Source organism: Equus caballus, chromosome 11, assembly GCF_041296265.1.
Source record: "Equus caballus isolate H_3958 breed thoroughbred chromosome 11, TB-T2T, whole genome shotgun sequence".
In the NCBI taxonomy this organism is placed as follows: domain Eukaryota; kingdom Metazoa; phylum Chordata; class Mammalia; order Perissodactyla; family Equidae; genus Equus; species Equus caballus.
In genome coordinates, this window is record NC_091694.1 from 21,891,258 (window position 1) to 21,914,107 (window position 22,850).

General features: G+C 40.7%; 2 protein-coding genes across 6 annotated transcripts; both read left to right on the forward strand.

The window, feature by feature from the left end:
- Positions 1-304: 304 nt before the first annotated feature.
- On the forward strand, positions 305-5,497 carry LOC111775645 (keratin, type I cytoskeletal 10-like). 2 transcript variants are annotated; one of them, XM_070227299.1, is made up of 8 exons: positions 305-1,663; positions 2,472-2,554; positions 2,921-3,077; positions 3,170-3,331; positions 3,426-3,551; positions 3,883-4,100; positions 4,480-4,805; positions 5,141-5,497. In XM_070227299.1, exons 1-8 carry the CDS (start codon positions 1,067-1,069, stop codon positions 5,245-5,247), a joined length of 1,776 nt encoding a protein of 591 aa, XP_070083400.1. In that variant the 5' UTR covers positions 305-1,066; the 3' UTR covers positions 5,248-5,497. The 2 variants fall into 2 exon arrangements, with proteins under 2 accessions (XP_070083400.1, XP_070083401.1); XM_070227300.1 differs by having other exon boundaries at positions 4,480-4,785.
- A 6,078-nt stretch (positions 5,498-11,575) lies between these two features.
- Positions 11,576-21,506, forward strand: KRT10B (keratin 10B). Of its 4 annotated transcripts, none has more exons than XR_011423226.1 (8): positions 11,576-17,672; positions 18,481-18,563; positions 18,930-19,086; positions 19,179-19,340; positions 19,435-19,560; positions 19,892-20,109; positions 20,416-20,814; positions 21,150-21,506. XR_011423226.1 is itself a non-coding variant. In XM_070227296.1 (8 exons), the coding sequence occupies exons 1-8, from the start codon at positions 17,061-17,063 to the stop codon at positions 21,254-21,256; spliced, it is 1,791 nt and encodes a 596-aa protein (XP_070083397.1). In that variant the 5' UTR covers positions 11,576-17,060; the 3' UTR covers positions 21,257-21,506. The 4 variants fall into 4 exon arrangements, 2 of the variants coding, with proteins under 2 accessions (XP_070083397.1, XP_070083399.1); XR_011423225.1 differs by having other exon boundaries at positions 20,416-20,794; XM_070227296.1 differs by having other exon boundaries at positions 20,489-20,814.
- The last annotated feature ends 1,344 nt before the right edge of the window (positions 21,507-22,850 follow it).

A 22,850-nucleotide genomic window follows, 5' to 3' on the forward strand; every position in this document is an offset into this window, starting at 1 on the left:
TATCACAGTATATACAAACAAATTTTTTTGAGAAAAAGAATGTAGCTTGGAAACATATGTTCACAGTCTAGTTCATAATTTTTGAAGTATTAATCCCTAATTTGGATGTCTATTCTTGCAAACAAATTTTTACTCAAAATCATAACATTTAAATTCTCCCTTTTCTATCGAATTTAGTATAAAGAACCTACTGGAGCTTAGTTCTTCATATCTGGGACCAAGAATTTCTGCATTATGGTCTTCACATAAACCTTAAGTACAATGAATTTAAAAGTCAAAAAAACTCCAAGAGAACTTCGTGAGTTTAGATTTTTTTATTTTAAAAAGAATAGCACCATTAAATTAAAGGTTCCTAAATAATTACTCACTTCCAATTTCCCAGGCAAAATATCAATATACTTTCATTCTCCAAATAAATTAAAAGATTCCCTATAAACATACACACATATACTTCCTAAATTGTGCCCTTATGGCTTTAAATTTTTATGTGTGGCAACTTTTAAACACTAATTAAATTGTTTAGCATATGTTTTGTATTTTCATTTTGGCAGCTTACAGTTTTGTACAAGATCCTTATTATAGCATGATTCTGGAAGGCTTCATGCTAACTCTTGTTCTAATTAATTGAAACTGTTTAAAATATACATTTTAAAACAAAAATCTTATTTTAACTATAATTTTGTAGCTAAAATTCTTTTTCCAAATTTTGAGAACGTTCTGTGCTACCTACATAGTGCTGAGAAAAGACAGGATTTTAAGAGTTGCCCAATGGTCTTCAAAAGACGAAAAAACATAATGAAACATACACTCACCTGAACTACACCCATTTTCAATTTCAACATAGCAAACCTCCTGTTTGTTCCTAGGGCAAATTCAAAACCATACCTATTGGAATTGGTGATTACTGAAGAAAACTTATGCAATCATAAGCCAAAGATGCTAAACTGGCAAAAAGAAAATCATGCAAGCAAGCAAACTCCAACACACACGGGACACACCCTGTCAGTATATAAAGGCTTGTCACTGTCCTTGGTAGCAGGCACTCTCTGGGCTAAACAGCATCACCATGTCTGTTCGATACAGCTCACGCAAGCAATACTCTTCCTCCCGCAGTGGAGGCGGAGGAGGAGGGGGATCATCTCTCAGAATTTCAAGCAGCAGAGGCTCCTTTGGTGGAGGATTTAGCTCAGGGGGGTTCAGTGGTGGCTCTTTTAGCCGTGGCAGCTCTGGTGGAGGCTGCTTTGGTGGCTCATCGGGAGGCTATGGAGGAGGATCAGGAGGAGGTTTTGGTGGAGGCAGCTTTGGTGGAGGCTATGGAAGCAGCAGCTTAGGTGGGGGCTTCGGAGGAGGCAGCTTTGGAGGAGGCAGCTTCGGAGGAGGCAGCTTCGGAGGAGGCAGCTTCGTTGGGGGCAGCTTTGGAGGAGGCTTCGGTGGTGGATTTGGAGGAGATGGCGGCCTTCTTTCTGGAAATGAAAAAGTAACCATGCAGAATCTGAACGACCGCCTGGCTTCCTACTTGGACAAAGTTAGGGCTCTGGAAGAATCAAACTATGAGCTGGAAGGCAAAATCAAGGAGTGGTATGAAAAGCATGGCAACGCAGGCCAGCGGGAGCCTCGTGACTACAGCAAATACTACCAAATCATTGAAGATCTTAAAAATCAGGTAAGGGGCATTTTGAAAATCCAACTTTAGGCCTATTTCTCATCAATGTAATCCAGGCGGATGAACTTAAATTGAGCACAGTATAGCTATTCACTGTGTTTGCCTATCTTACTTTATTGCTTCCAAAAATAACCAAGTCTCATCAAAGATATTTGTGAGGCTATGGTCATTGCAATCTTCATCCAACGAGTGTGTTCTTTCGCTTATAGGATGGCAGATTACTGAGAAGGTTTTAGGGCTCAATGAGTGTATAATGAGTCTATAGTTAAAATACACTAGATATTTCAAATATAGTAACTGAAAGAATTATGAAATGAACCAGAACAAAATTTATTCAGATTGATAACAAAAAAATACTCATTGCAAGAAACATGAATTCTCTAGTATGCAAATGGGGTATTGCTTGGCTCTAGCGAATTTGTGAATTGCACCTACTGTGTGCCCGCTCAGAGTGTATTCATTCAGAAGATATATTTATGACAAGTTAAAGCAAAAACACGTACAAGTCAGTCAAAAGTTCGCTGAAATACAGAGAAATCACAAAGTATAAACGGGGGGACACACTAGCTGGAACACATCTATATAAGGCCAGTTAGTTTTCAGAAAGGGATGACACGGAAATCAAAGAGTATAGAAACTTCAAGAGAACAAATAACTCAAGTTTCAGTATATGGGTAAGTCTGTCATATTTCATATTTTAAGAAATGCCTCCCAGATTTTCCAAGAGAACAACATAAAAACGCAGTTCAACTATGCATGCCTCTATAAAAGCCAGATCTGTATCTAATTTCTTTGCCTCTCTCTCCAGATCATCAATCTAACCAATGATAATGCCAATGTGGTGCTTCAGATCGACAACGCCAGGCTGGCAGCTGACGACTTCAGGCTGAAGTAAGCTAAGCGAATGTGGTACAATATTGTCCCAACAGATACAGACCTTGTTCTTAACAATGACTTTGCATGCCCACAATAGCATTTACATTTTCCTGAATTCATTCAAAGTCAAACACTATTGGAGTCATCAGAGAAATCCTCCATTTCAATGCTACCTTTTGGGCAATATTAAACGAAGAAAATGCATTTTAAAGTAACCACTAAGCTTCTTTGCATTAAACCACTAACATCCCCATGTGAAATTGTATATGATAAATGTTGCCATGATGGGAAATCAACTCTATACTTACTTTTTAAACAGTCTCTACCTGGGTACGCCTCCAGTATAAGTTATAGCCAGTATTTGGATCATGCTTGTTTCAGGTATGAGAATGAGCTGGCCCTGCGCCAGAGCGTGGAGGCCGACATCAATGGCCTGCGCAGGGTGCTGGACGAGCTGACCTTGACCAAGGCTGACCTAGAGATGCAGATTGAGAGCCTGACTGAAGAGCTCGCCTACCTGAAGAAGAACCATGAGGAGGTGACACAGAAAGTTATACTTTCCCTAGCCAAAACAAAAAGGGCTCATTGTAATCACAGTGCAGTTATTAAATCTTTCTGATCCTCAAACAGGAAATGAGAGACCTCCAAAACGTGTCCACTGGTGACGTGAATGTGGAAATGAATGCTGCCCCAGGTGTTGATCTGACCGAACTTCTGAATAACATGAGAAATCAGTATGAACAACTTGCTGAACAGAACCGCAAAGACGCTGAGGCCTGGTTCAATGAAAAGGTCATGCATCTTCCTTCCTACTGAAGCCAATGGAGGTTCGGTTTGGTTATCATGTCCGATTTTCTTCATCTTTCCCCTGTTTTTAATACTCTAGAGCCAGGAACTGACTACAGAAATCAACAGTAACATCGAACAAATGTCCAGCCATAAATCTGAGATTACTGAATTGAGACGCACTGTTCAAGGTCTGGAGATTGAACTACAGTCCCAATTGGCCCTGGTATGTTAAGAACTGTCTTATAAAATGACTTCGATTTTCTCCTACAAAGTTTCATGCTCACATGAGAATATGCAACCCAACACAAAACAAAACGCAGAGTTGGGCTAAGAAAGTAGAAATAAAATTGGAGTTCTTTGTTAACCGGAGAAAAGCATTATTGGCATTGATCTAAAAGTGCTGAAATTGAAATGTTGCCATTAAGCAAAAAAACACATTCTATTCATTTTCTTTATTCTTCTACATGATGTCGTATTAAATTATTGAAAAGCCTCACTGCACTCAACTGAACAAGGAGGTCGCTAAGCCACAATATATTCTCTCCTTTTTTCAGAAACAATCTCTGGAAGCCTCCTTGGCAGAAACGGAAGGCCGCTACTGTGTACAGCTCTCACAGATCCAGGCTCAGATCTCCTCTCTGGAGGAACAACTACAGCAGATTCGAGCAGAAACCGAGTGCCAGAATGCTGAGTACCAACAACTCCTGGATATTAAGATCAGACTGGAGAATGAAATTCAAACCTACCGCAGCCTGCTAGAAGGAGAGGGAAGGTAAATGACAAAAGTGTTTAAAGGATCCCCACTGCTTAGATGCAATATTCCAAATTGCAAGGCTTCTCCAAAACCCGAGGAAGTGCCACAGGATGGGAGAAAGAGGGGAGAAGGGAGGAGGCAGAGCACAGGAAAAGGCCGATGCGACCAGTCTCAACTTCCCACGAATTTGGCCCGAGAACGATCCTTAGGGTTGTGCATACTATACAGAATTGTTTTTAGAGAATTTTTTTAAGAATGGATTTCTAAATTCATAGTTGGCAAGGCTGTCTTTTCTCCCAACAACGTTTTGCTTATTTTCTAAAGCAACAATAATCTGGAAAGCGACCGACCGTCGCCCAACATTAGAGTTAACCGATGCGACACTTACTCCCGGTAGTTCCGGCGGCGGCGGGCGCGCCTATGACGGACGTTCCGGCGACGGCTACGGAGGCGGTTCCGTCGGCGGCTACAGGATCGCCAGGTCCAGCGGCGGCTACGGCGGCGGAAGCTCCAGCGGCGGCTACGGCGGCGGAAGCTCCAGCGGCGGCGGACACGGCGGCAGTTCCGGGGGCGGCCAGGCCGGCGGTTCCAGCGGAGGTCTCGGCGGCAGTTCCGGCGGCGGCTACGGTGGCAGCAGTTCCAGCGGAGGCCACAAGTCCTCGTCTTCCGGGTCCGCTGGCGAGTCCTCATCTAAGGGACCAAGGTCAGCAGAAACTAGCTGGGGTAATCGGAACTAGTTTTGACTTTCTGTGATGGTTTTGTTGCTTTTTCAGCTCTAGAGCAGTTTAAGAAAATTAAACTCTTACAGAAGTTTCCCGCTTGCATGTTTTAATGAGCTGTACTCTTAGACCAATCTGGAAGGGAAAATGGCGTGGTCGAAAATGCTGTAGATTAAACATTGCTGAGGGTTTTTGGTTTTTTAAAGCAAAATTAAAAAATTGAAGTTTCTTTTTTGAAATTTAGTGTATTTTTCTTTTAGAAATTTGCTTGTTAATTAGTAAGGACCCCCACAAATTGCTTGGGTTGAATTCTCGTTTTCTTTTGGGATTTGCATACAGATACTAAGAAAGCCAGTGTAATCAAGACAATTATTGAAGAGGTGGCACCTGACGGTAGAGTCCTTTCATCTATGGTTGAATCAGAAACCAAGAAACACTACTATTAAACCGCATCAAGAGGAAAGAGTCTCCCTTCACACAGGCCATTATGTACAGAATCATGAGAAACATCTCCTCCAGGAAAACGCTTCAATCTTAATGGTCTAGAAAATAAGGTGTCTAAAAGGTGTTTTGCAGTTTCTATATTTCTTCTGTTCACTTTGCCAGAAAGTGTTCTTTAATGGGAAAAAAAAAAAAAAACCTTTCTATGCTCATTTACTAATGACTTTCAATAAACTTTCATACTGATGCAAACTATCCAATTTGGTCAGAATTCTTTATTTAAATTAGATGTTTCTAACCTTCGATATTAGTACACTATAGCATTTGAAGATTGGTTACCTAGAAATTCTGAAGACAGAATGATTGTCTCTATGGTTCCTGTGAGTAACTGTTTTCATCTTGCGGGTGTGTTGGACCAACGTCAGTAATCTCACTGAGTAAAAAGTCCGTCAGTCCCCAGTCTTAGTCTTTCTTAAAGATACACAGAATGTGGAAAGCTCCCAGTTCTCTGGCTTTGAATTTCTTTGATCCCGGAAATTCGGAAATAGCTCAAATAGGACCCCCAAAATAAAGTTAATTGGAAATTTCACATTTTCTCCTCACTTGACTTCTCACATTTATCTGCCCTTATTTTCTCCCCATTACTATATTACTTCTGCCCATATCACCTCAACAGAATTGTCTGGTGTTTATCAGATGAACAGGAGAAGCACTGTTGATACGTGGTGATGCCAATTTGACCAAAAAGACACCTCTAGGTCCCTGCTCACCAACCCTGCCCAGTGATCAGTCCTACAGACCTAGTACTTGTAGGGTCAACCCAATCACATCCTTCAGCCAATAAGAACCCAACTGACTTTACTTGGTACTCTGCTAGTAGATGGAGTAGGTAAGGGCTAAAGTTATTCTCTGCCCCTAAGACCACCTGTGTTCCCTGGCTGGTTCCTGGGTTACCCATGTTCACCGAGTAGCAGCCTTCCTCAGATTCCTTCCTGATTTGAGCTCCAGTTTTTCCTAGGACCTGAGCCCTGGTCCCCAGGACATTTGGTTGGGACTCCTGCTGGGTAAACTCTACCCTCTGCACCCCAAAGTGATGACTGGAGCCCTGTTTTAATGTGAATGTACTTCCCAATAGTCAAGGCTCCATGCCCTAACTGGCACTAAATGTTACCCAGAGATCAGAGACTCTCCACTTTAGTTCACATGTCTGTTTATATGTGTACCAGCCACCCTTCTCGGGGGCCAGGCTTCTAAGGTTCACTGTTGAAGTCCTAACAGACCACATCGTAAAGCCCTGAATCCAATGTTGCTGGGTAAGGACTCTTGGAGCTCCTACTGTGTATGTACTGACTGCTCTTTAAAAACACTTGTCTTTTAAAATATTTATTATCTAACAAAGTTAACCATGTCCCTGGCAACTAAAGTATTGTTCACAATCTGAGATCACCATTCTCTTTATTCTGAAGAAATAAGTGTTTTCATATTCAATGACACTAATTTGAGATAAATACAAATACGTTATTATGAGATAGTTGTGTTTGTTATTAAGCTTTCTCTCTTCTACCCACCACCCCACATACACTCACACACTCAAGGCCAGGCTCTCAGCTGGTCAGAGTTTTTTATCTGGTTGGGTAGTGACCCAAACCTTCATTCCTGAAAGGTGAATCATGGTGGTCCTATCTTCTCACCTTTTCAATCTTCCAATATCTCCTTAAACCATTCTTTATATTAAATTCTCTCTGACAAAGAACTACTTTTCTTGACGTTCACTAAACTGATTGTGCTAATCATTTTGCTGTATATGTATTTCAATGTATTTCTTATGCTGTACACCTTAAACTTATACAGGCTGAATGTCGATTATATCTCAATAAAACACAAAAAGAGAACAACTTTCTTGACTAGACTCTGAAACTACAGTTTAATAAGACTGTCTAAATGAACACTTTTATTTTAACAAGGACATTGGTATTTATCTTTTAAAAAACTATTGTGAAATGTACAGGTCACTGTTTTTACCACATCGATTTATCATGTAGCTATTGATCAAAAACTCCTGTACACATTCTTACAGATTCTAAAGTTGTTACAGGGTCCTCCTGTTTAAGCAAGACAGTGTGCAAAGACACTGGCAGGGCCAATATTTGGCATTCACGTGGAATCACACTAAACAACAAAAGCTTGCTTCTCCAAAGATTTTGCCTTATGCTGCTATAGGCCTGAAAGCTTTGGACTCTGACCTTGATGTCCGTGATGGCTTGATATTTTTCTTGGGAATGGAGGAGTAACTGTTGTGGTCAGCTTTATAAGGGAAATAGCTTGAGTAGGTTTAAATAAGGTCCATCCAGTATTTCCCATCTAGATTGCATGTTGAGCGGGGTAATTAGGGAAAGAGCTCATTTGTGGTTAGAAGCATGCATTTCACAATCAATGATTCCTAGACTTCATATCCTGGCAGTGGCATTTACAAATCATGTAATTTTTGCACAAGTTGCTTCAACTCTTCTGAGTCTCAGTTTTCTTGTCTATGCAATAGGTATAATGACTACCACAGCTGAGACTGTTGTGGGGATAAAAGGAGTTAAATATCTATACAGCCCTTAGAAAAATGCCCATCAGAGAGTAGGTAATGAAGAAACAGCATTCTGTTCATCTACAAAGAAATATGCTTCTTGGATAAATAACATAGTTTCTCAAAAGACAGACATAAGCATCACAATAATTTGTTAGAGTGGGTGATCATTAACGTGGCCCGCCAAAGGGTAGAGAACAAGGTCAGCTTGCCATCCTAGGACGGCAAAACTAAATTCCACACAGTAGGAATAATGATGACAGTACATTACAAAGGATTATGATTACTCTAGCCCTGTGAGCTGGGGTCCAATAAAACATAGCAGGAGGTTTACGAAAGTAAGTGGGAAGGACGAGATGATTGCCCCAATGTTTGGAGATACTTCACTATCCCTTAAAGCTGCAGCTGTGGTCACCCTAATTATGATGCAGACTATCCAAACTGTGTCCTTGGGTGACAAAGAGAAATAACTTATCACAAAAGAAATGAGTCTAGTCTGGAAGCCAGGTATGAAGGATATTTCTTGAAGGATACTTTTTGAACCAGATTGTTCCACAGAACACCATGGCAAAGCAGGAAGGACTGTTTGAATTGTCACCTTACTCCTCAGTGTCTCCAGATAAAATCACAAACACCATCCACATTCCCTCATGGAGTAAGAGATCTTTCCAGGGTAGAACCAGACAGAAAAGCAAGAAATTATTGTGCGTTGATGTAAATATTGAATATTACCTCAGGGAAGAATGTGGGTAGTGTTCTGAAACTAGTTTGACCTGCTGGATTTTACCAAAGAAAAAATCACACACTTAATCTTTTAATTAGCCTTTTCTACTCACAATAAGTTATCTCAGGAGAAATGCTTGAAAAGCGCGAATAACTGGGTTTAAAGTCTAGCACAACCAAGACCAAGCTAATCAACCTTCCAAGTTCCTTTGGAAGAGGAACTCTCATGAAAAGTTTTGATCTATAGAGCCTCTGTAAGGTTTTATAAAGTAAGAAATTTGAAGAGAAGACTAGAAAATAAAATGGCACCAAAATGGATCTTGAAGACTGACAATAGTTGTTGTAAAGACAAAAGCAAGTAGGGTATTGGAGATGCTCCACATCACTAATCATTAGGGAAATGCAAATCCAAACTACAGTGAGATACCACCTCACAGCATTAGGATAACTACTATCAAACAAATAGAAAATAGCAAGTGCAGGCATGGAGGGGGAGAATTGGAATCCTTGTGCCTTATTTGTAGGAATGTAAAATGATATGGCTGCTGTGGAAAAAAGGATGACAGGTCCTTAAAGAAATTAAACATAGAATTACCATATGATCCAGAAATTCCACTTCTGGTATACAGTGAAATGAATTGAAATCAGGGTCTGGAAGAGATACTTGTCCATACCATGTCCACAGCAGCGTTATTCACAATAAGAGCTTGCAAGGCATCTATTTTCTTCCCCTCCATGTCCCCTGCCACTAGCACAGTGCCTGGAGCATAGCAGGTGCTCAGGAATTATTTCTTGAATGAGCAAAAGAATGAATGCACCACATCTGAAAGGCAATATATCTGTAGGTAAACGTTTCCCTTTGCTAGTAACTAGAAATTCTGAGAGGGATTTTGTAAGAAGCATGTTTATGGTTTTCATTAAAGAGGGATTTTTGCGTTGTTTGAGTCTTATTTTTCTACCTGATCTAAAGAAGATCAGGTCTACTGAAAGCATCATCACACTGAGTCACAAGGCCCATTCTGGCCTGGTTCTCCCAGTTTCATGCTGCACATCCCTGAACGGTCCTTTTCCTCAGCTTCCTCTTCTTTAACTCGGAGGACGGAAACCTCTCTTCCTAATGCCCAGGTTCCTTGTAAGCTTCAAATGACATGCCATACAAGAAAGCACTTTGGAAGCTGTAAAGTATCATATAAATATAAGGAAATTTTGTCTTTATAGTCATCTTGCTCTGCAACTTTGAAAAGACAAATGTTGAGGCTGTTTTTTATCAGATTTAATAATTGCCTGCTGAGGGCATGTGGGACCCAGGCTCAAGTGGAGGTTCAGGCCTAAGCTACATCCATTTGAAGGTGAGCACTGCCACCTGGTGTCAGCAGGACAGCAGGGGCAAGTGTGGTTAACAACATGGGTGATGCTGACTGAAAAGGAGAAACCACTTATCTACGCTTTCTAAAAGGACGGTGTCTTTCTCTTTTTTGTCACAAAATGTTCTTTTGGAAATATTTTCTTTATATATGCAGGATGGAGACACGTTACACCCATTACTTAACTAATTATGCTTATTTACAGTTAATAAGCAGGCCCTGAAGAGATTTACAATTCTTTATATATTTCATATTCTAATTCCTCACTGTTTCAATTTCAATAATTCAATAATTTAATTAAAAGAATAATTGTACAATTCATACAACATGTTAAGACTACTGATGGCAAGATATAAAGTGGGTATTCGTATTAGCATGGATCATTTGGAGTAATTATTTATATCTAAAATACACTCATGATGCCAGGATCTCAAGGCCGTCTTGAACATAAGCCAAGTCTTCACCTGGCATGTGTCTGGTGACACCAAGCAAACTCTCACATTTCTGGGTCCCATTTGTCTCATCTGACAAATAAAGGGGCTGAATTAGGTGATGTCTAAGGCTCTCTGCAGCTCTAAAAAAGCCTATAACTCTGCCCAGAAAATGCATTTAAAGGCCATGTCGATGCCGGCCACAGTGCTTCAGATTGCTTGCACCAACACAGTTCCAGGAGACACTGTGATGCTTCTGGTGGCAAAACAACTTTATACCTGTAATCTGCAGAACCTGAAACCAGTCAAGTTCAACCAAGTCCTTGCATCCCCCTTTTCCTGTCCTCTCCACCTCCTTCCCCCACTCTCCTTGCCACTGCCTCAAGAGGAGTCATCTTAGGGCACTTCTTGCTCATGTCTCCTTCTCTCTCACCTTGACCTCCCCAGATCTCTCCACACACACATCCACTTTGTAACACAACAACAACAGTAATAATAATGGCTGCAGTTCATTGAGGCTTTTTTTTTTTGCCAGGCACTGTGCTAAGCATGATCTCTTTTATTGTCTCACCAACCTTATGAGGTGGAAACTCTCTTTAGCCACATTTTAACTACCTAAACCCTTTCTGCAGACCTCTCCCCATCTCATTTCCATTCCTACCTCTCTCCTCTCCCCATCTCCCCTTCCACCTCTCTTTCCAGTCTCTAATCTGCACTCCCACTCCACATAACTAATATACAAACTTCAAGGCAGACTCTCTATTCCCTAAATCCCACTGCCACATACAGCTTTACATGGATCAACTCAAGTTAAATTCTTCTTTTGAAGCTAACGCCTCACCACACCTTCCCATCATCCCAGCACTTTGGCACCTGGCTCACAGTCCACTACTCTCCCATCTCCTGCCACCGTGGGAGACTTCATGCCTATGTAGATGGCCCACTTAACACCACAGTCTAACAGTTCCTAACCTCCTACTCCATTGACTTTCAGGGCAGTCCACTTCTGATCTCTTATTTCAGTGACCGTTGGGTCCCGCGCCCATGGCTGTTCACTGAACTTTGTCAAGATCTGGGGTTGTGCCAACTGTAAAATTCTAAACTCTGTCTTCCACTGTCCGACTTTAACCCATCTTCCTTCACCTCTCTCAATGTCCTTCTCACACTCTTCTTGCTCCATGACCTCATAAAGATGTCCGATGAGTCAACTTTTTTCTTTTTCTTCAGTGTATCTGTCCCTCTGGTCTTACTTCCTTCTTTATATGTGACCGTATGCTCAATCACCTCAACCATTTTCTCAAGAGCACTAGAAATTTCTTTGCTACTTTTTCTATCTTCTGAATCTAGCTTCAAATTCCAAAATGCACATCAGCCTGATCATCATCTTCTCTATTCCTACATCAGAATAACTTCCAATACCATCATGCCTCGCTTAACGAAAGGGATACTTCAGAGAAATGAATTGTTAGGCAATTTCATCATTGTGCAAACATTATAGAGTGTACTTACACAAACCTAGATGGTATAGCCTATGACATACCTAGGCTATATGGTACTAATCTTATGAGGCCACCATCATATATGCGGTCGGTCACTGACCAAACGTTGTTCTGCGGCTCATGACTGGATGCATTTGAATGTCGTTACAAATGAAAGCTGGGCCCTCAGTTCTTCCTGACTATCCCTTCATGCATTGTTAGTCAGGTATTTTTCCCAATTCCATGTACTTATTCTAAACAGTCACACTTCCTATCGGTCATCTCTTTCTGAGATATTTCACCAACCTCTCAAACCCAGGTGGTCTAAAAGTAAACTCAGTATCTTCCTCCTGCTATATTCCCTATCTCAGTGAATATTGTGGATTCCCAGAATCTGAAATCAACTACTGAAGGGTCATTCCCAACTCTTCTTTCTTCCTCATTCTCCAAATTCAATAAAACACCAAGTACTCCCAACTTTTTCATCCCACAACCTTCATCCTTCCCACCTGGACGATTGTCCTAACTTTGCAATAGGCCTTTTTTTTCATTTCAACCTCATCATGTTGCCCTCTGCCTGGATTTTAACCCAAACAGTCTGACTCCAGTACGCACCTACTTAACCACTCTGCTATACTACACTGGAAAGCCTTCATGTTTTCACATTTTTGTGACTTCCATCACAATGCAGTCCCAGAAGTTTTAGAAAACTTCTGTAATATGGCAGTGTCTGCAGATTTCAGAGCCCTGCATTTTAGAAGTTTGCCAAGGAGAAGACACGGACTTTTCAATATCGTAGTTGTCCTAATTGCTCAACTGTCTAGGAGGCAGGTAACACATCCATCACACTGTTGTACAGCTTTCCACTTGGCTTTGACTCCATGGGTGGTAATCACAAAGGCACATTCAGCAATCTCACAAAGTCACAGAACATTCATGCAAAAAATGTCTAATTCTCAAACTTTATGTGCTAAACAATAGAAACCGTGAAACGTTTAGCTCATCAACTTTACTATCTTGAGACATAACCTGCGCTACCAGACTCATCTTTCTGCAACTACCTAAATTATTCATTATATTTCAATTACTCAGAGAAAAAAACTTGCAAATAGAATCTTCATCTAGAAACTTCAAAAAAGGACTTTACTTGAAGCAAAATAAGGAAGAAAAAGGAAAGATCCAAATCCCAACAGGACACAAGTTGATAACAAAGCTGAACCAACAACATGCTTCCAGAGCCAAATTAACTCCATGAAAATAGCACCTAGACTCATCCTAACCATGACCCTAAATCCAGAAGAAATTACTGAAGAAATTGATAAACTGGACTACATTAAACATGAAAATAAAATACCATAAGCAAAGTCATCAATTCGAATATTGGGTATATACTGTGGATTGCCATACCATAAGTTGACTAAACGTGCCCTCCAGAAGGATACCATTGGGACCTAATTGCCAAATCAACAGTCCTTCAATCTCCTTTCTCCTTCATCTGGCTCTGCAGACCACCCCACCTTATCTGGGTTCTCTTCTCCCGTAGCTTCCATGATCCTTCTTCCCTCTTCCACACTTCCAGGTGCCCTCCTTCTTACCAGGATTTGCTGGCTCTTCTTCCCAGCACCTAAAGTGGCCATCGCCAAAAGTTCAAGTTTAGACCTTCTGCTCATTTCTTTCTAAATCCCTTCCCTTAGAGATCCTAACTATCCTGAAGTCTGTTGGTCTCATCTCTCTCCTGAACTGTAGTCCTGTGATTCTAACCGTTCAAAGATAGTTTTACATTAATATCCTGGTATTACTCCAAAGTCACATCTTAAACCAAACTAATCTTCTCCTCAAAACTTGACACAGCTACTCTTTCATTGTGCCCTCACACACATGCACGAGTGAGCACACAGACAAAAACACTCACATCAGACTGTTAGAACACCTCTCTGCATTCCTCAAAACCATGTCCATGCCTCAACTGTAGCCCAGACTACCCTGTACTGGATTACAATCTCCGACTCATGGGTATGTCTATTTGCCTCTCCAAGTAAATTTTAAACTCCTTGAGAGGCAGGAATTACATCTTAGTCATCTATGTATCCCCAGGAAATATTGCAGGCACTCAATAAAATCTGTTAAGAGAAATTTATAAATATGGACGATCTGTTCCAGCCAAACTTGTCCATTCAGAGTCTCCACCTGCTTGGCATTTTCACAGTCCCCACTTCCCCACTTCTCTGCTGCTGCACACATGGAAAAATCCTACTCATCCTTCACAAGACTCAGCTTAAATTCCACCTGCACCATGAAACTTGGGCAGGTGACCCTATTCCAACAAGACTCCTTGCTCATCAGTCTTACAGCAGCAGCTCAGTGTCATGAAAATAGCATCATCTTTGAAGCAAATGGGCCTGAATCAAAACCAGGCTCTAGCATAAACCAGCTGTCTCACTCTGGGGAACTTCTTAAAGCTTTCTAAAGCTTAATTTCTTTAAGCTATAAAATGAGGTAAATAATACCTGTCACAGGGAATTGGGAGGAAGATTAAAGGAGAGTAAACCAACTAGAACATAGTAGATGTTCAGGAAATGTTAACTCCTTCTCCCCGCCCCACCTCCCTCTCACTTCATTTACTATTTGCACAGCATAGCACTTAAGTTGACAGCTTATGTTCAGAATCCTCAAGTACCGGAACAACTGGTGAGATCCTTAAGGACAGGAGCTGAATCTTGTTCATCTTTCTACCTTCTAAACGCCTATCAATGTGCCTTAAAGAGAGACAAAATAAAAATGGAAAACAAAGAAATTATAGTTTCACTGGAATATGGTAACCAAGTGTAAAAGGTGCCAAGACTAGAATTGACAGTCGTACATTTTCATTCAATTTAGCTGCAGAATTATTCCATGGCACCTCTGTAATGTCACTCACGCCAAAGGCTGATTTCAATAAATGACAGTGAAAATAAAAACAAATCACTTTCTAGAGTATACAAGTTAATAAGTAATCTTTGATAATAACATCAAAGGTAGCTTAAATGAAATGTGACAGTCAGTATTAGAAGAGTCTCTATACACGTATTTGTTCTCTTGTACTTTTATGCAAATGTTTCCTCTCGCATATTCTTTGAGTTGATATGACCGTAATAGATCTCTTCATACCGTTTGTTAACTAAGTGAAACTAGAGGGAAATTTTTATATTTTCCCACCAGGAGAAGAAATTAAAGGCTAATACTAAAGCAAATCTGGTACGATCAAGATCCAAAATTTGCAACAATTACAGGTAAAACCTATCAAAATCTCTCTGTAAATAAAATGCTTTCTTTCCAAATTGCTGTCGTTAATATCAAGGCTTCAACATGCTCTCTGAACTTAGTATAATCTTGTATTTTCCTTTCCTGATTTATCATAGCCTTTCTTTACTGCATGTTATCTTCATCAAGGTTCAATTCCCATGGTTGCGTTTCGTTTTTCTCTCAACTACCACCCCAGTTGCATGTGCTAACAAGTTGGAGGAGCTGTCATTTGTTGGGTAGTAGCCTCCATTCTAACAATCAACGCTTCGTTAATGCTCCCAACCACATTCCTTTTCCCTGCAGAAGTTATTTCTATAGTTTTCATAAACTGGAATGTGCAGCTACAAACTGAATTTGAAAAGCAATTCCTCATAGAAGAGTGCCTGCCAAATACCCTTTCAATATTTTCATGCTTCCAAGTACTGTTTGTTTTGTATTTTCCCATGTGGAGAAGTTTATGATAAGAAATACAGGAATTCAGTTCTATCACACCAAATCCACCAGAACACATATATATACATTGGTACAGCAAGAAAAAGCAAAAAACCAGGCACCAAAAGACCAAGTTTCTAACCTCAGTTCAACCACCTACTATATCTCTTTAGGCAAAATCATAACGTCTCTCAGCTTCAACTACCTCCTCTATAAACTACAGATAACCACCACCCATATCTCAGCAGCTTGTTTCTGAGATTATAAAATCACAGCATCACAAATAGCACTGTAGAATTGTAAAATGCATGTGGATATATATGTATAAATATAGCTGTGAATGTATTTTTGAACAATAGAAATGTCATAGCCTGTAAGTAGATATAAAATAATTTTATGTCATGTCTTAAGGTCCCAATTAAATACTGCACTATATAAACTGTTACGCCAAATTCTATATCCAAATATATCACAGTATATACAAACAAATTTTTTTGAGAAAAAGAATGTAGCTTGGAAACATATGTTCACAGTCTAGTTCATAATTTTTGAAGTATTAATCCCTAATTTGGATGTCTATTCTTGCAAACAAATTTTTACTCAAAATCATAACATTTAAATTCTCCCTTTTCTATCGAATTTAGTATAAAGAACCTACTGGAGCTTAGTTCTTCATATCTGGGACCAAGAATTTCTGCATTATGGTCTTCACATAAACCTTAAGTACAATGAATTTAAAAGTCAAAAAAACTCCAAGAGAACTTCGTGAGTTTAGATTTTTTTATTTTAAAAAGAATAGCACCATTAAATTAAAGGTTCCTAAATAATTACTCACTTCCAATTTCCCAGGCAAAATATCAATATACTTTCATTCTCCAAATAAATTAAAAGATTCCCTATAAACATACACACATATACTTCCTAAATTGTGCCCTTATGGCTTTAAATTTTTATGTGTGGCAACTTTTAAACACTAATTAAATTGTTTAGCATATGTTTTGTATTTTCATTTTGGCAGCTTACAGTTTTGTACAAGATCCTTATTATAGCATGATTCTGGAAGGCTTCATGCTAACTCTTGTTCTAATTAATTGAAACTGTTTAAAATATACATTTTAAAACAAAAATCTTATTTTAACTATAATTTTGTAGCTAAAATTCTTTTTCCAAATTTTGAGAACGTTCTGTGCTACCTACATAGTGCTGAGAAAAGACAGGATTTTAAGAGTTGCCCAATGGTCTTCAAAAGACGAAAAAACATAATGAAACATACACTCACCTGAACTACACCCATTTTCAATTTCAACATAGCAAACCTCCTGTTTGTTCCTAGGGCAAATTCAAAACCATACCTATTGGAATTGGTGATTACTGAAGAAAACTTATGCAATCATAAGCCAAAGATGCTAAACTGGCAAAAAGAAAATCATGCAAGCAAGCAAACTCCAACACACACGGGACACACCCTGTCAGTATATAAAGGCTTGTCACTGTCCTTGGTAGCAGGCACTCTCTGGGCTAAACAGCATCACCATGTCTGTTCGATACAGCTCACGCAAGCAATACTCTTCCTCCCGCAGTGGAGGCGGAGGAGGAGGGGGATCATCTCTCAGAATTTCAAGCAGCAGAGGCTCCTTTGGTGGAGGATTTAGCTCAGGGGGGTTCAGTGGTGGCTCTTTTAGCCGTGGCAGCTCTGGTGGAGGCTGCTTTGGTGGCTCATCGGGAGGCTATGGAGGAGGATCAGGAGGAGGTTTTGGTGGAGGCAGCTTTGGTGGAGGCTATGGAAGCAGCAGCTTAGGTGGGGGCTTCGGAGGAGGCAGCTTTGGAGGAGGCAGCTTTGGAGGAGGCAGCTTCGGAGGAGGCAGCTTCGGAGGAGGCAGCTTCGTTGGGGGCGGCTTTGGAGGAGGCTTCGGTGGTGGATTTGGAGGAGATGGCGGCCTTCTTTCTGGAAATGAAAAAGTAACCATGCAGAATCTGAACGACCGCCTGGCTTCCTACTTGGACAAAGTTAGGGCTCTGGAAGAATCAAACTATGAGCTGGAAGGCAAAATCAAGGAGTGGTATGAAAAGCATGGCAACGCAGGCCAGCGGGAGCCTCGTGACTACAGCAAATACTACCAAATCATTGAAGATCTTAAAAATCAGGTAAGGGGCATTTTGAAAATCCAACTTTAGGCCTATTTCTCATCAATGTAATCCAGGCGGATGAACTTAAATTGAGCACAGTATAGCTATTCACTGTGTTTGCCTATCTTACTTTATTGCTTCCAAAAATAACCAAGTCTCATCAAAGATATTTGTGAGGCTATGGTCATTGCAATCTTCATCCAACGAGTGTGTTCTTTCGCTTATAGGATGGCAGATTACTGAGAAGGTTTTAGGGCTCAATGAGTGTATAATGAGTCTATAGTTAAAATACACTAGATATTTCAAATATAGTAACTGAAAGAATTATGAAATGAACCAGAACAAAATTTATTCAGATTGATAACAAAAAAATACTCATTGCAAGAAACATGAATTCTCTAGTATGCAAATGGGGTATTGCTTGGCTCTAGCGAATTTGTGAATTGCACCTACTGTGTGCCCGCTCAGAGTGTATTCATTCAGAAGATATATTTATGACAAGTTAAAGCAAAAACACGTACAAGTCAGTCAAAAGTTCGCTGAAATACAGAGAAATCACAAAGTATAAACGGGGGGACACACTAGCTGGAACACATCTATATAAGGCCAGTTAGTTTTCAGAAAGGGATGACACGGAAATCAAAGAGTATAGAAACTTCAAGAGAACAAATAACTCAAGTTTCAGTATATGGGTAAGTCTGTCATATTTCATATTTTGATAAATGCCTCCCAGATTTTCCAAGAGAACAACATAAAAACGCAGTTCAACTATGCATGCCTCTATAAAAGCCAGATCTGTATCTAATTTCTTTGCCTCTCTCTCCAGATCATCAATCTAACCAATGATAATGCCAATGTGGTGCTTCAGATCGACAACGCCAGGCTGGCAGCTGACGACTTCAGGCTGAAGTAAGCTAAGCGAATGTGGTACAATATTGTCCCAACAGATACAGACCTTGTTCTTAACAATGACTTTGCATGCCCACAATAGCATTTACATTTTCCTGAATTCATTCAAAGTCAAACACTATTGGAGTCATCAGAGAAATCCTCCATTTCAATGCTACCTTTTGGGCAATATTAAAAGAAGAAAATGCATTTTAAAGTAACCACTAAGCTTCTTTGCATTAAACCACTAACATCCCCATGTGAAATTGTATATGATAAATGTTGCCATGATGGGAAATCAACTCTATACTTACTTTTTAAACAGTCTCTACCTGGGTACGCCTCCAGTATAAGTTATAGCCAGTATTTGGATCATGCTTGTTTCAGGTATGAGAATGAGCTGGCCCTGCGCCAGAGCGTGGAGGCCGACATCAATGGCCTGCGCAGGGTGCTGGACGAGCTGACCTTGACCAAGGCTGACCTAGAGATGCAGATTGAGAGCCTGACTGAAGAGCTCGCCTACCTGAAGAAGAACCATGAGGAGGTGACACAGAAAGTTATACTTTCCCTAGCCAAAACAAAAAGGGCTCATTGTAATCACAGTGCAGTTATTAAATCTTTCTGATCCTCAAACAGGAAATGAGAGACCTCCAAAACGTGTCCACTGGTGACGTGAATGTGGAAATGAATGCTGCCCCAGGTGTTGATCTGACCGAACTTCTGAATAACATGAGAAATCAGTATGAACAACTTGCTGAACAGAACCGCAAAGACGCTGAGGCCTGGTTCAATGAAAAGGTCATGCATCTTCCTTCCTACTGAAGCCAATGGAGGTTCGGTTTGGTTATCATGTCCGATTTTCTTCATCTTTCCCCTGTTTTTAATACTCTAGAGCCAGGAACTGACTACAGAAATCAACAGTAACATCGAACAAATGTCCAGCCATAAATCTGAGATTACTGAATTGAGACGCACTGTTCAAGGTCTGGAGATTGAACTACAGTCCCAATTGGCCCTGGTATGTTAAGAACTGTCTTATAAAATGACTTCGATTTTCTCCTACAAAGTTTCATGCTCACATGAGAATATGCAACCCAACACAAAACAAAACGCAGAGTTGGGCTAAGAAAGTAGAAATAAAATTGGAGTTCTTTGTTAACCGGAGAAAAGCATTATTGGCATTGATCTAAAAGTGCTGAAATTGAAATGTTGCCATTAAGCAAAAAAACACATTCTATTCATTTTCTTTATTCTTCTACATGATGTCGTATTAAATTATTGAAAAGCCTCACTGCACTCAACTGAACAAGGAGGTCGCTAAGCCACAATATATTCTCTCCTTTTTTCAGAAACAATCTCTGGAAGCCTCCTTGGCAGAAACGGAAGGCCGCTACTGTGTACAGCTCTCACAGATCCAGGCTCAGATCTCCTCTCTGGAGGAACAACTACAGCAGATTCGAGCAGAAACCGAGTGCCAGAATGCTGAGTACCAACAACTCCTGGATATTAAGATCAGACTGGAGAATGAAATTCAAACCTACCGCAGCCTGCTAGAAGGAGAGGGAAGGTAAATGACAAAAGTGTTTAAAGGATCCCCACTGCTTTGATGCAATATTCCAAATTGCAAGGCTTCTCCAAAACCCGAGGAAGTGCCACAGGATGGGAGAAAGTGGGGAGAAGGGAGGAGGCAGAGCACAGGAAAAGGCCGATGCGACCAGTCTCAACTTCCCACGAATTTGGCCCGAGAACGATCCTTAGGGTTGTGCATACTATACAGAATTGTTTTTAGAGAATTTTTTTAAGAATGGATTTCTAAATTCATAGTTGGCAAGGCTGTCTTTTCTCCCAACAACGTTTTGCTTATTTTCTAAAGCAACAATAATCTGGAAAGCGACCGACCGTCGCCCAACATTAGAGTTAACCGATGCGACACTTACTCCCGGTAGTTCCGGCGGCGGCGGGCGCGCCTATGACGGACGTTCCGGCGACGGCTACGGAGGCGGTTCCGTCGGCGGCTACAGGATCGCCAGGTCCAGCGGCGGCTACGGCGGCGGAAGCTCCAGCGGCGGCTACGGCGGCGGAAGCTCCAGCGGCGGCGGACACGGCGGCAGTTCCGGGGGCGGCCAGGGCGGCGGTTCCAGCGGAGGTCTCGGCGGCAGTTCCGGCGGCGGCTACGGTGGCAGCAGTTCCAGCGGAGGCCACAAGTCCTCGTCTTCCGGGTCCGCTGGCGAGTCCTCATCTAAGGGACCAAGGTCAGCAGAAACTAGCTGGGGTAATCAGAACTAGTTTTGACTTTCTGTGATGGTTTTGTTGCTTTTTCAGCTCTAGAGCAGTTTAAGAAAATTAAACTCTTACAGAAGTTTCCCGCTTGCATGTTTTAATGAGCTGTACTCTTACACCAATCTGGAAGGGAAAATGGCGTGGTCGAAAATGCTGTAGATTAAACATTGCTGAGGGTTTTTGGTTTTTTAAAGCAAAATTAAAAAATTGAAGTTTCTTTTTTGAAATTTAGTGTATTTTTCTTTTAGAAATTTGCTTGTTAATTAGTAAGGACCCCCACAAATTGCTTGGGTTGAATTCTCGTTTTCTTTTGGGATTTGCATACAGATACTAAGAAAGCCAGTGTAATCAAGACAATTATTGAAGAGGTGGCACCTGACGGTAGAGTCCTTTCATCTATGGTTGAATCAGAAACCAAGAAACACTACTATTAAACCGCATCAAGAGGAAAGAGTCTCCCTTCACACAGGCCATTATGTACAGAATCATGAGAAACATCTCCTCCAGGAAAACGCTTCAATCTTAATGGTCTAGAAAATAAGGTGTCTAAAAGGTGTTTTGCAGTTTCTATATTTCTTCTGTTCACTTTGCCAGAAAGTGTTCTTTAATGGGAAAAAAAAAAAAAAACCTTTCTATGCTCATTTACTAATGACTTTCAATAAACTTTCATACTGATGCAAACTATCCAATTTGGTCAGAATTCTTTATTTAAATTAGATGTTTCTAACCTTCGATATTAGTACACTATAGCATTTGAAGATTGGTTACCTAGAAATTCTGAAGACAGAATGATTGTCTCTATGGTTCCTGTGAGTAACTGTTTTCATCTTGCGGGTGTGTTGGACCAACGTCAGTAATCTCACTGAGTAAAAAGTCCGTCAGTCCCCAGTCTTAGTCTTTCTTAAAGATACACAGAATGTGGAAAGCTCCCAGTTCTCTGGCTTTGAATTTCTTTGATCCCGGAAATTCGGAAATAGCTCAAATAGGAACCCCAAAATAAAGTTAATTGGAAATTTCACATTTTCTCCTCACTTGACTTCTCACATTTATCTGCCCTTATTTTCTCCCCATTACTATATTACTTCTGCCCATATCACCTCAACAGAATTGTCTGGTGTTTATCAGATGAACAGGAGAAGCACTGTTGATACGTGGTGATGCCAATTTGACCAAAAAGACACCTCTAGGTCCCTGCTCACCAACCCTGCCCAGTGATCAGTCCTACAGACCTAGTACTTGTAGGGTCAACCCAATCACATCCTTCAGCCAATAAGAACCCAACTGACTTTACTTGGTACTCTGCTAGTAGATGGAGTAGGTAAGGGCTAAAGTTATTCTCTGCCCCTAAGACCACCTGTGTTCCCTGGCTGGTTCCTGGGTTACCCATGTTCACCGAGTAGCAGCCTTCCTCAGATTCCTTCCTGATTTGAGCTCCAGTTTTTCCTAGGACCTGAGCCCTGGTCCCCAGGACATTTGGTTGGGACTCCTGCTGGGTAAACTCTACCCTCTGCACCCCAAAGTGATGACTGGAGCCCTGTTTTAATGTGAATGTACTTCCCAATAGTCAAGGCTCCATGCCCTAACTGGCACTAAATGTTACCCAGAGATCAGAGACTCTCCACTTTAGTTCACATGTCTGTTTATATGTGTACCAGCCACCCTTCTCGGGGGCCAGGCTTCTAAGGTTCACTGTTGAAGTCCTAACAGACCACATCGTAAAGCCCTGAATCCAATGTTGCTGGGTAAGGACTCTTGGAGCTCCTACTGTGTATGTACTGACTGCTCTTTAAAAACACTTGTCTTTTAAAATATTTATTATCTAACAAAGTTAACCATGTCCCTGGCAACTAAAGTATTGTTCACAATCTGAGATCACCATTCTCTTTATTCTGAAGAAATAAGTGTTTTCATATTCAATGACACTAATTTGAGATAAATACAAATACGTTATTATGAGATAGTTGTGTTTGTTATTAAGCTTTCTCTCTTCTACCCACCACCCCACATACACTCACACACTCAAGGCCA

Excerpts from the sequence above, each read along its gene's own strand:
- LOC111775645 (XM_070227299.1), top strand. The coding sequence starts at position 1,067 with ATGTCTGTTCGATACAGCTCACGCAAGCAATACTCTTCCTCCCGCAGT. Across the intron at positions 3,078-3,169 it reads TGAAGAAGAACCATGAGGAG|GAAATGAGAGACCTCCAAAA; the intron begins GTGACACAGAAA and ends ATCCTCAAACAG. Across the intron at positions 4,806-5,140 it reads GTCAGCAGAAACTAGCTGGG|ATACTAAGAAAGCCAGTGTA; the intron begins GTAATCGGAACT and ends ATTTGCATACAG.
- KRT10B (XM_070227296.1), top strand. The coding sequence starts at position 17,061 with ATGTCTGTTCGATACAGCTCACGCAAGCAATACTCTTCCTCCCGCAGT. Across the intron at positions 17,673-18,480 it reads TTGAAGATCTTAAAAATCAG|ATCATCAATCTAACCAATGA; the intron begins GTAAGGGGCATT and ends CTCTCTCTCCAG. Across the intron at positions 18,564-18,929 it reads GCTGACGACTTCAGGCTGAA|GTATGAGAATGAGCTGGCCC; the intron begins GTAAGCTAAGCG and ends TGCTTGTTTCAG.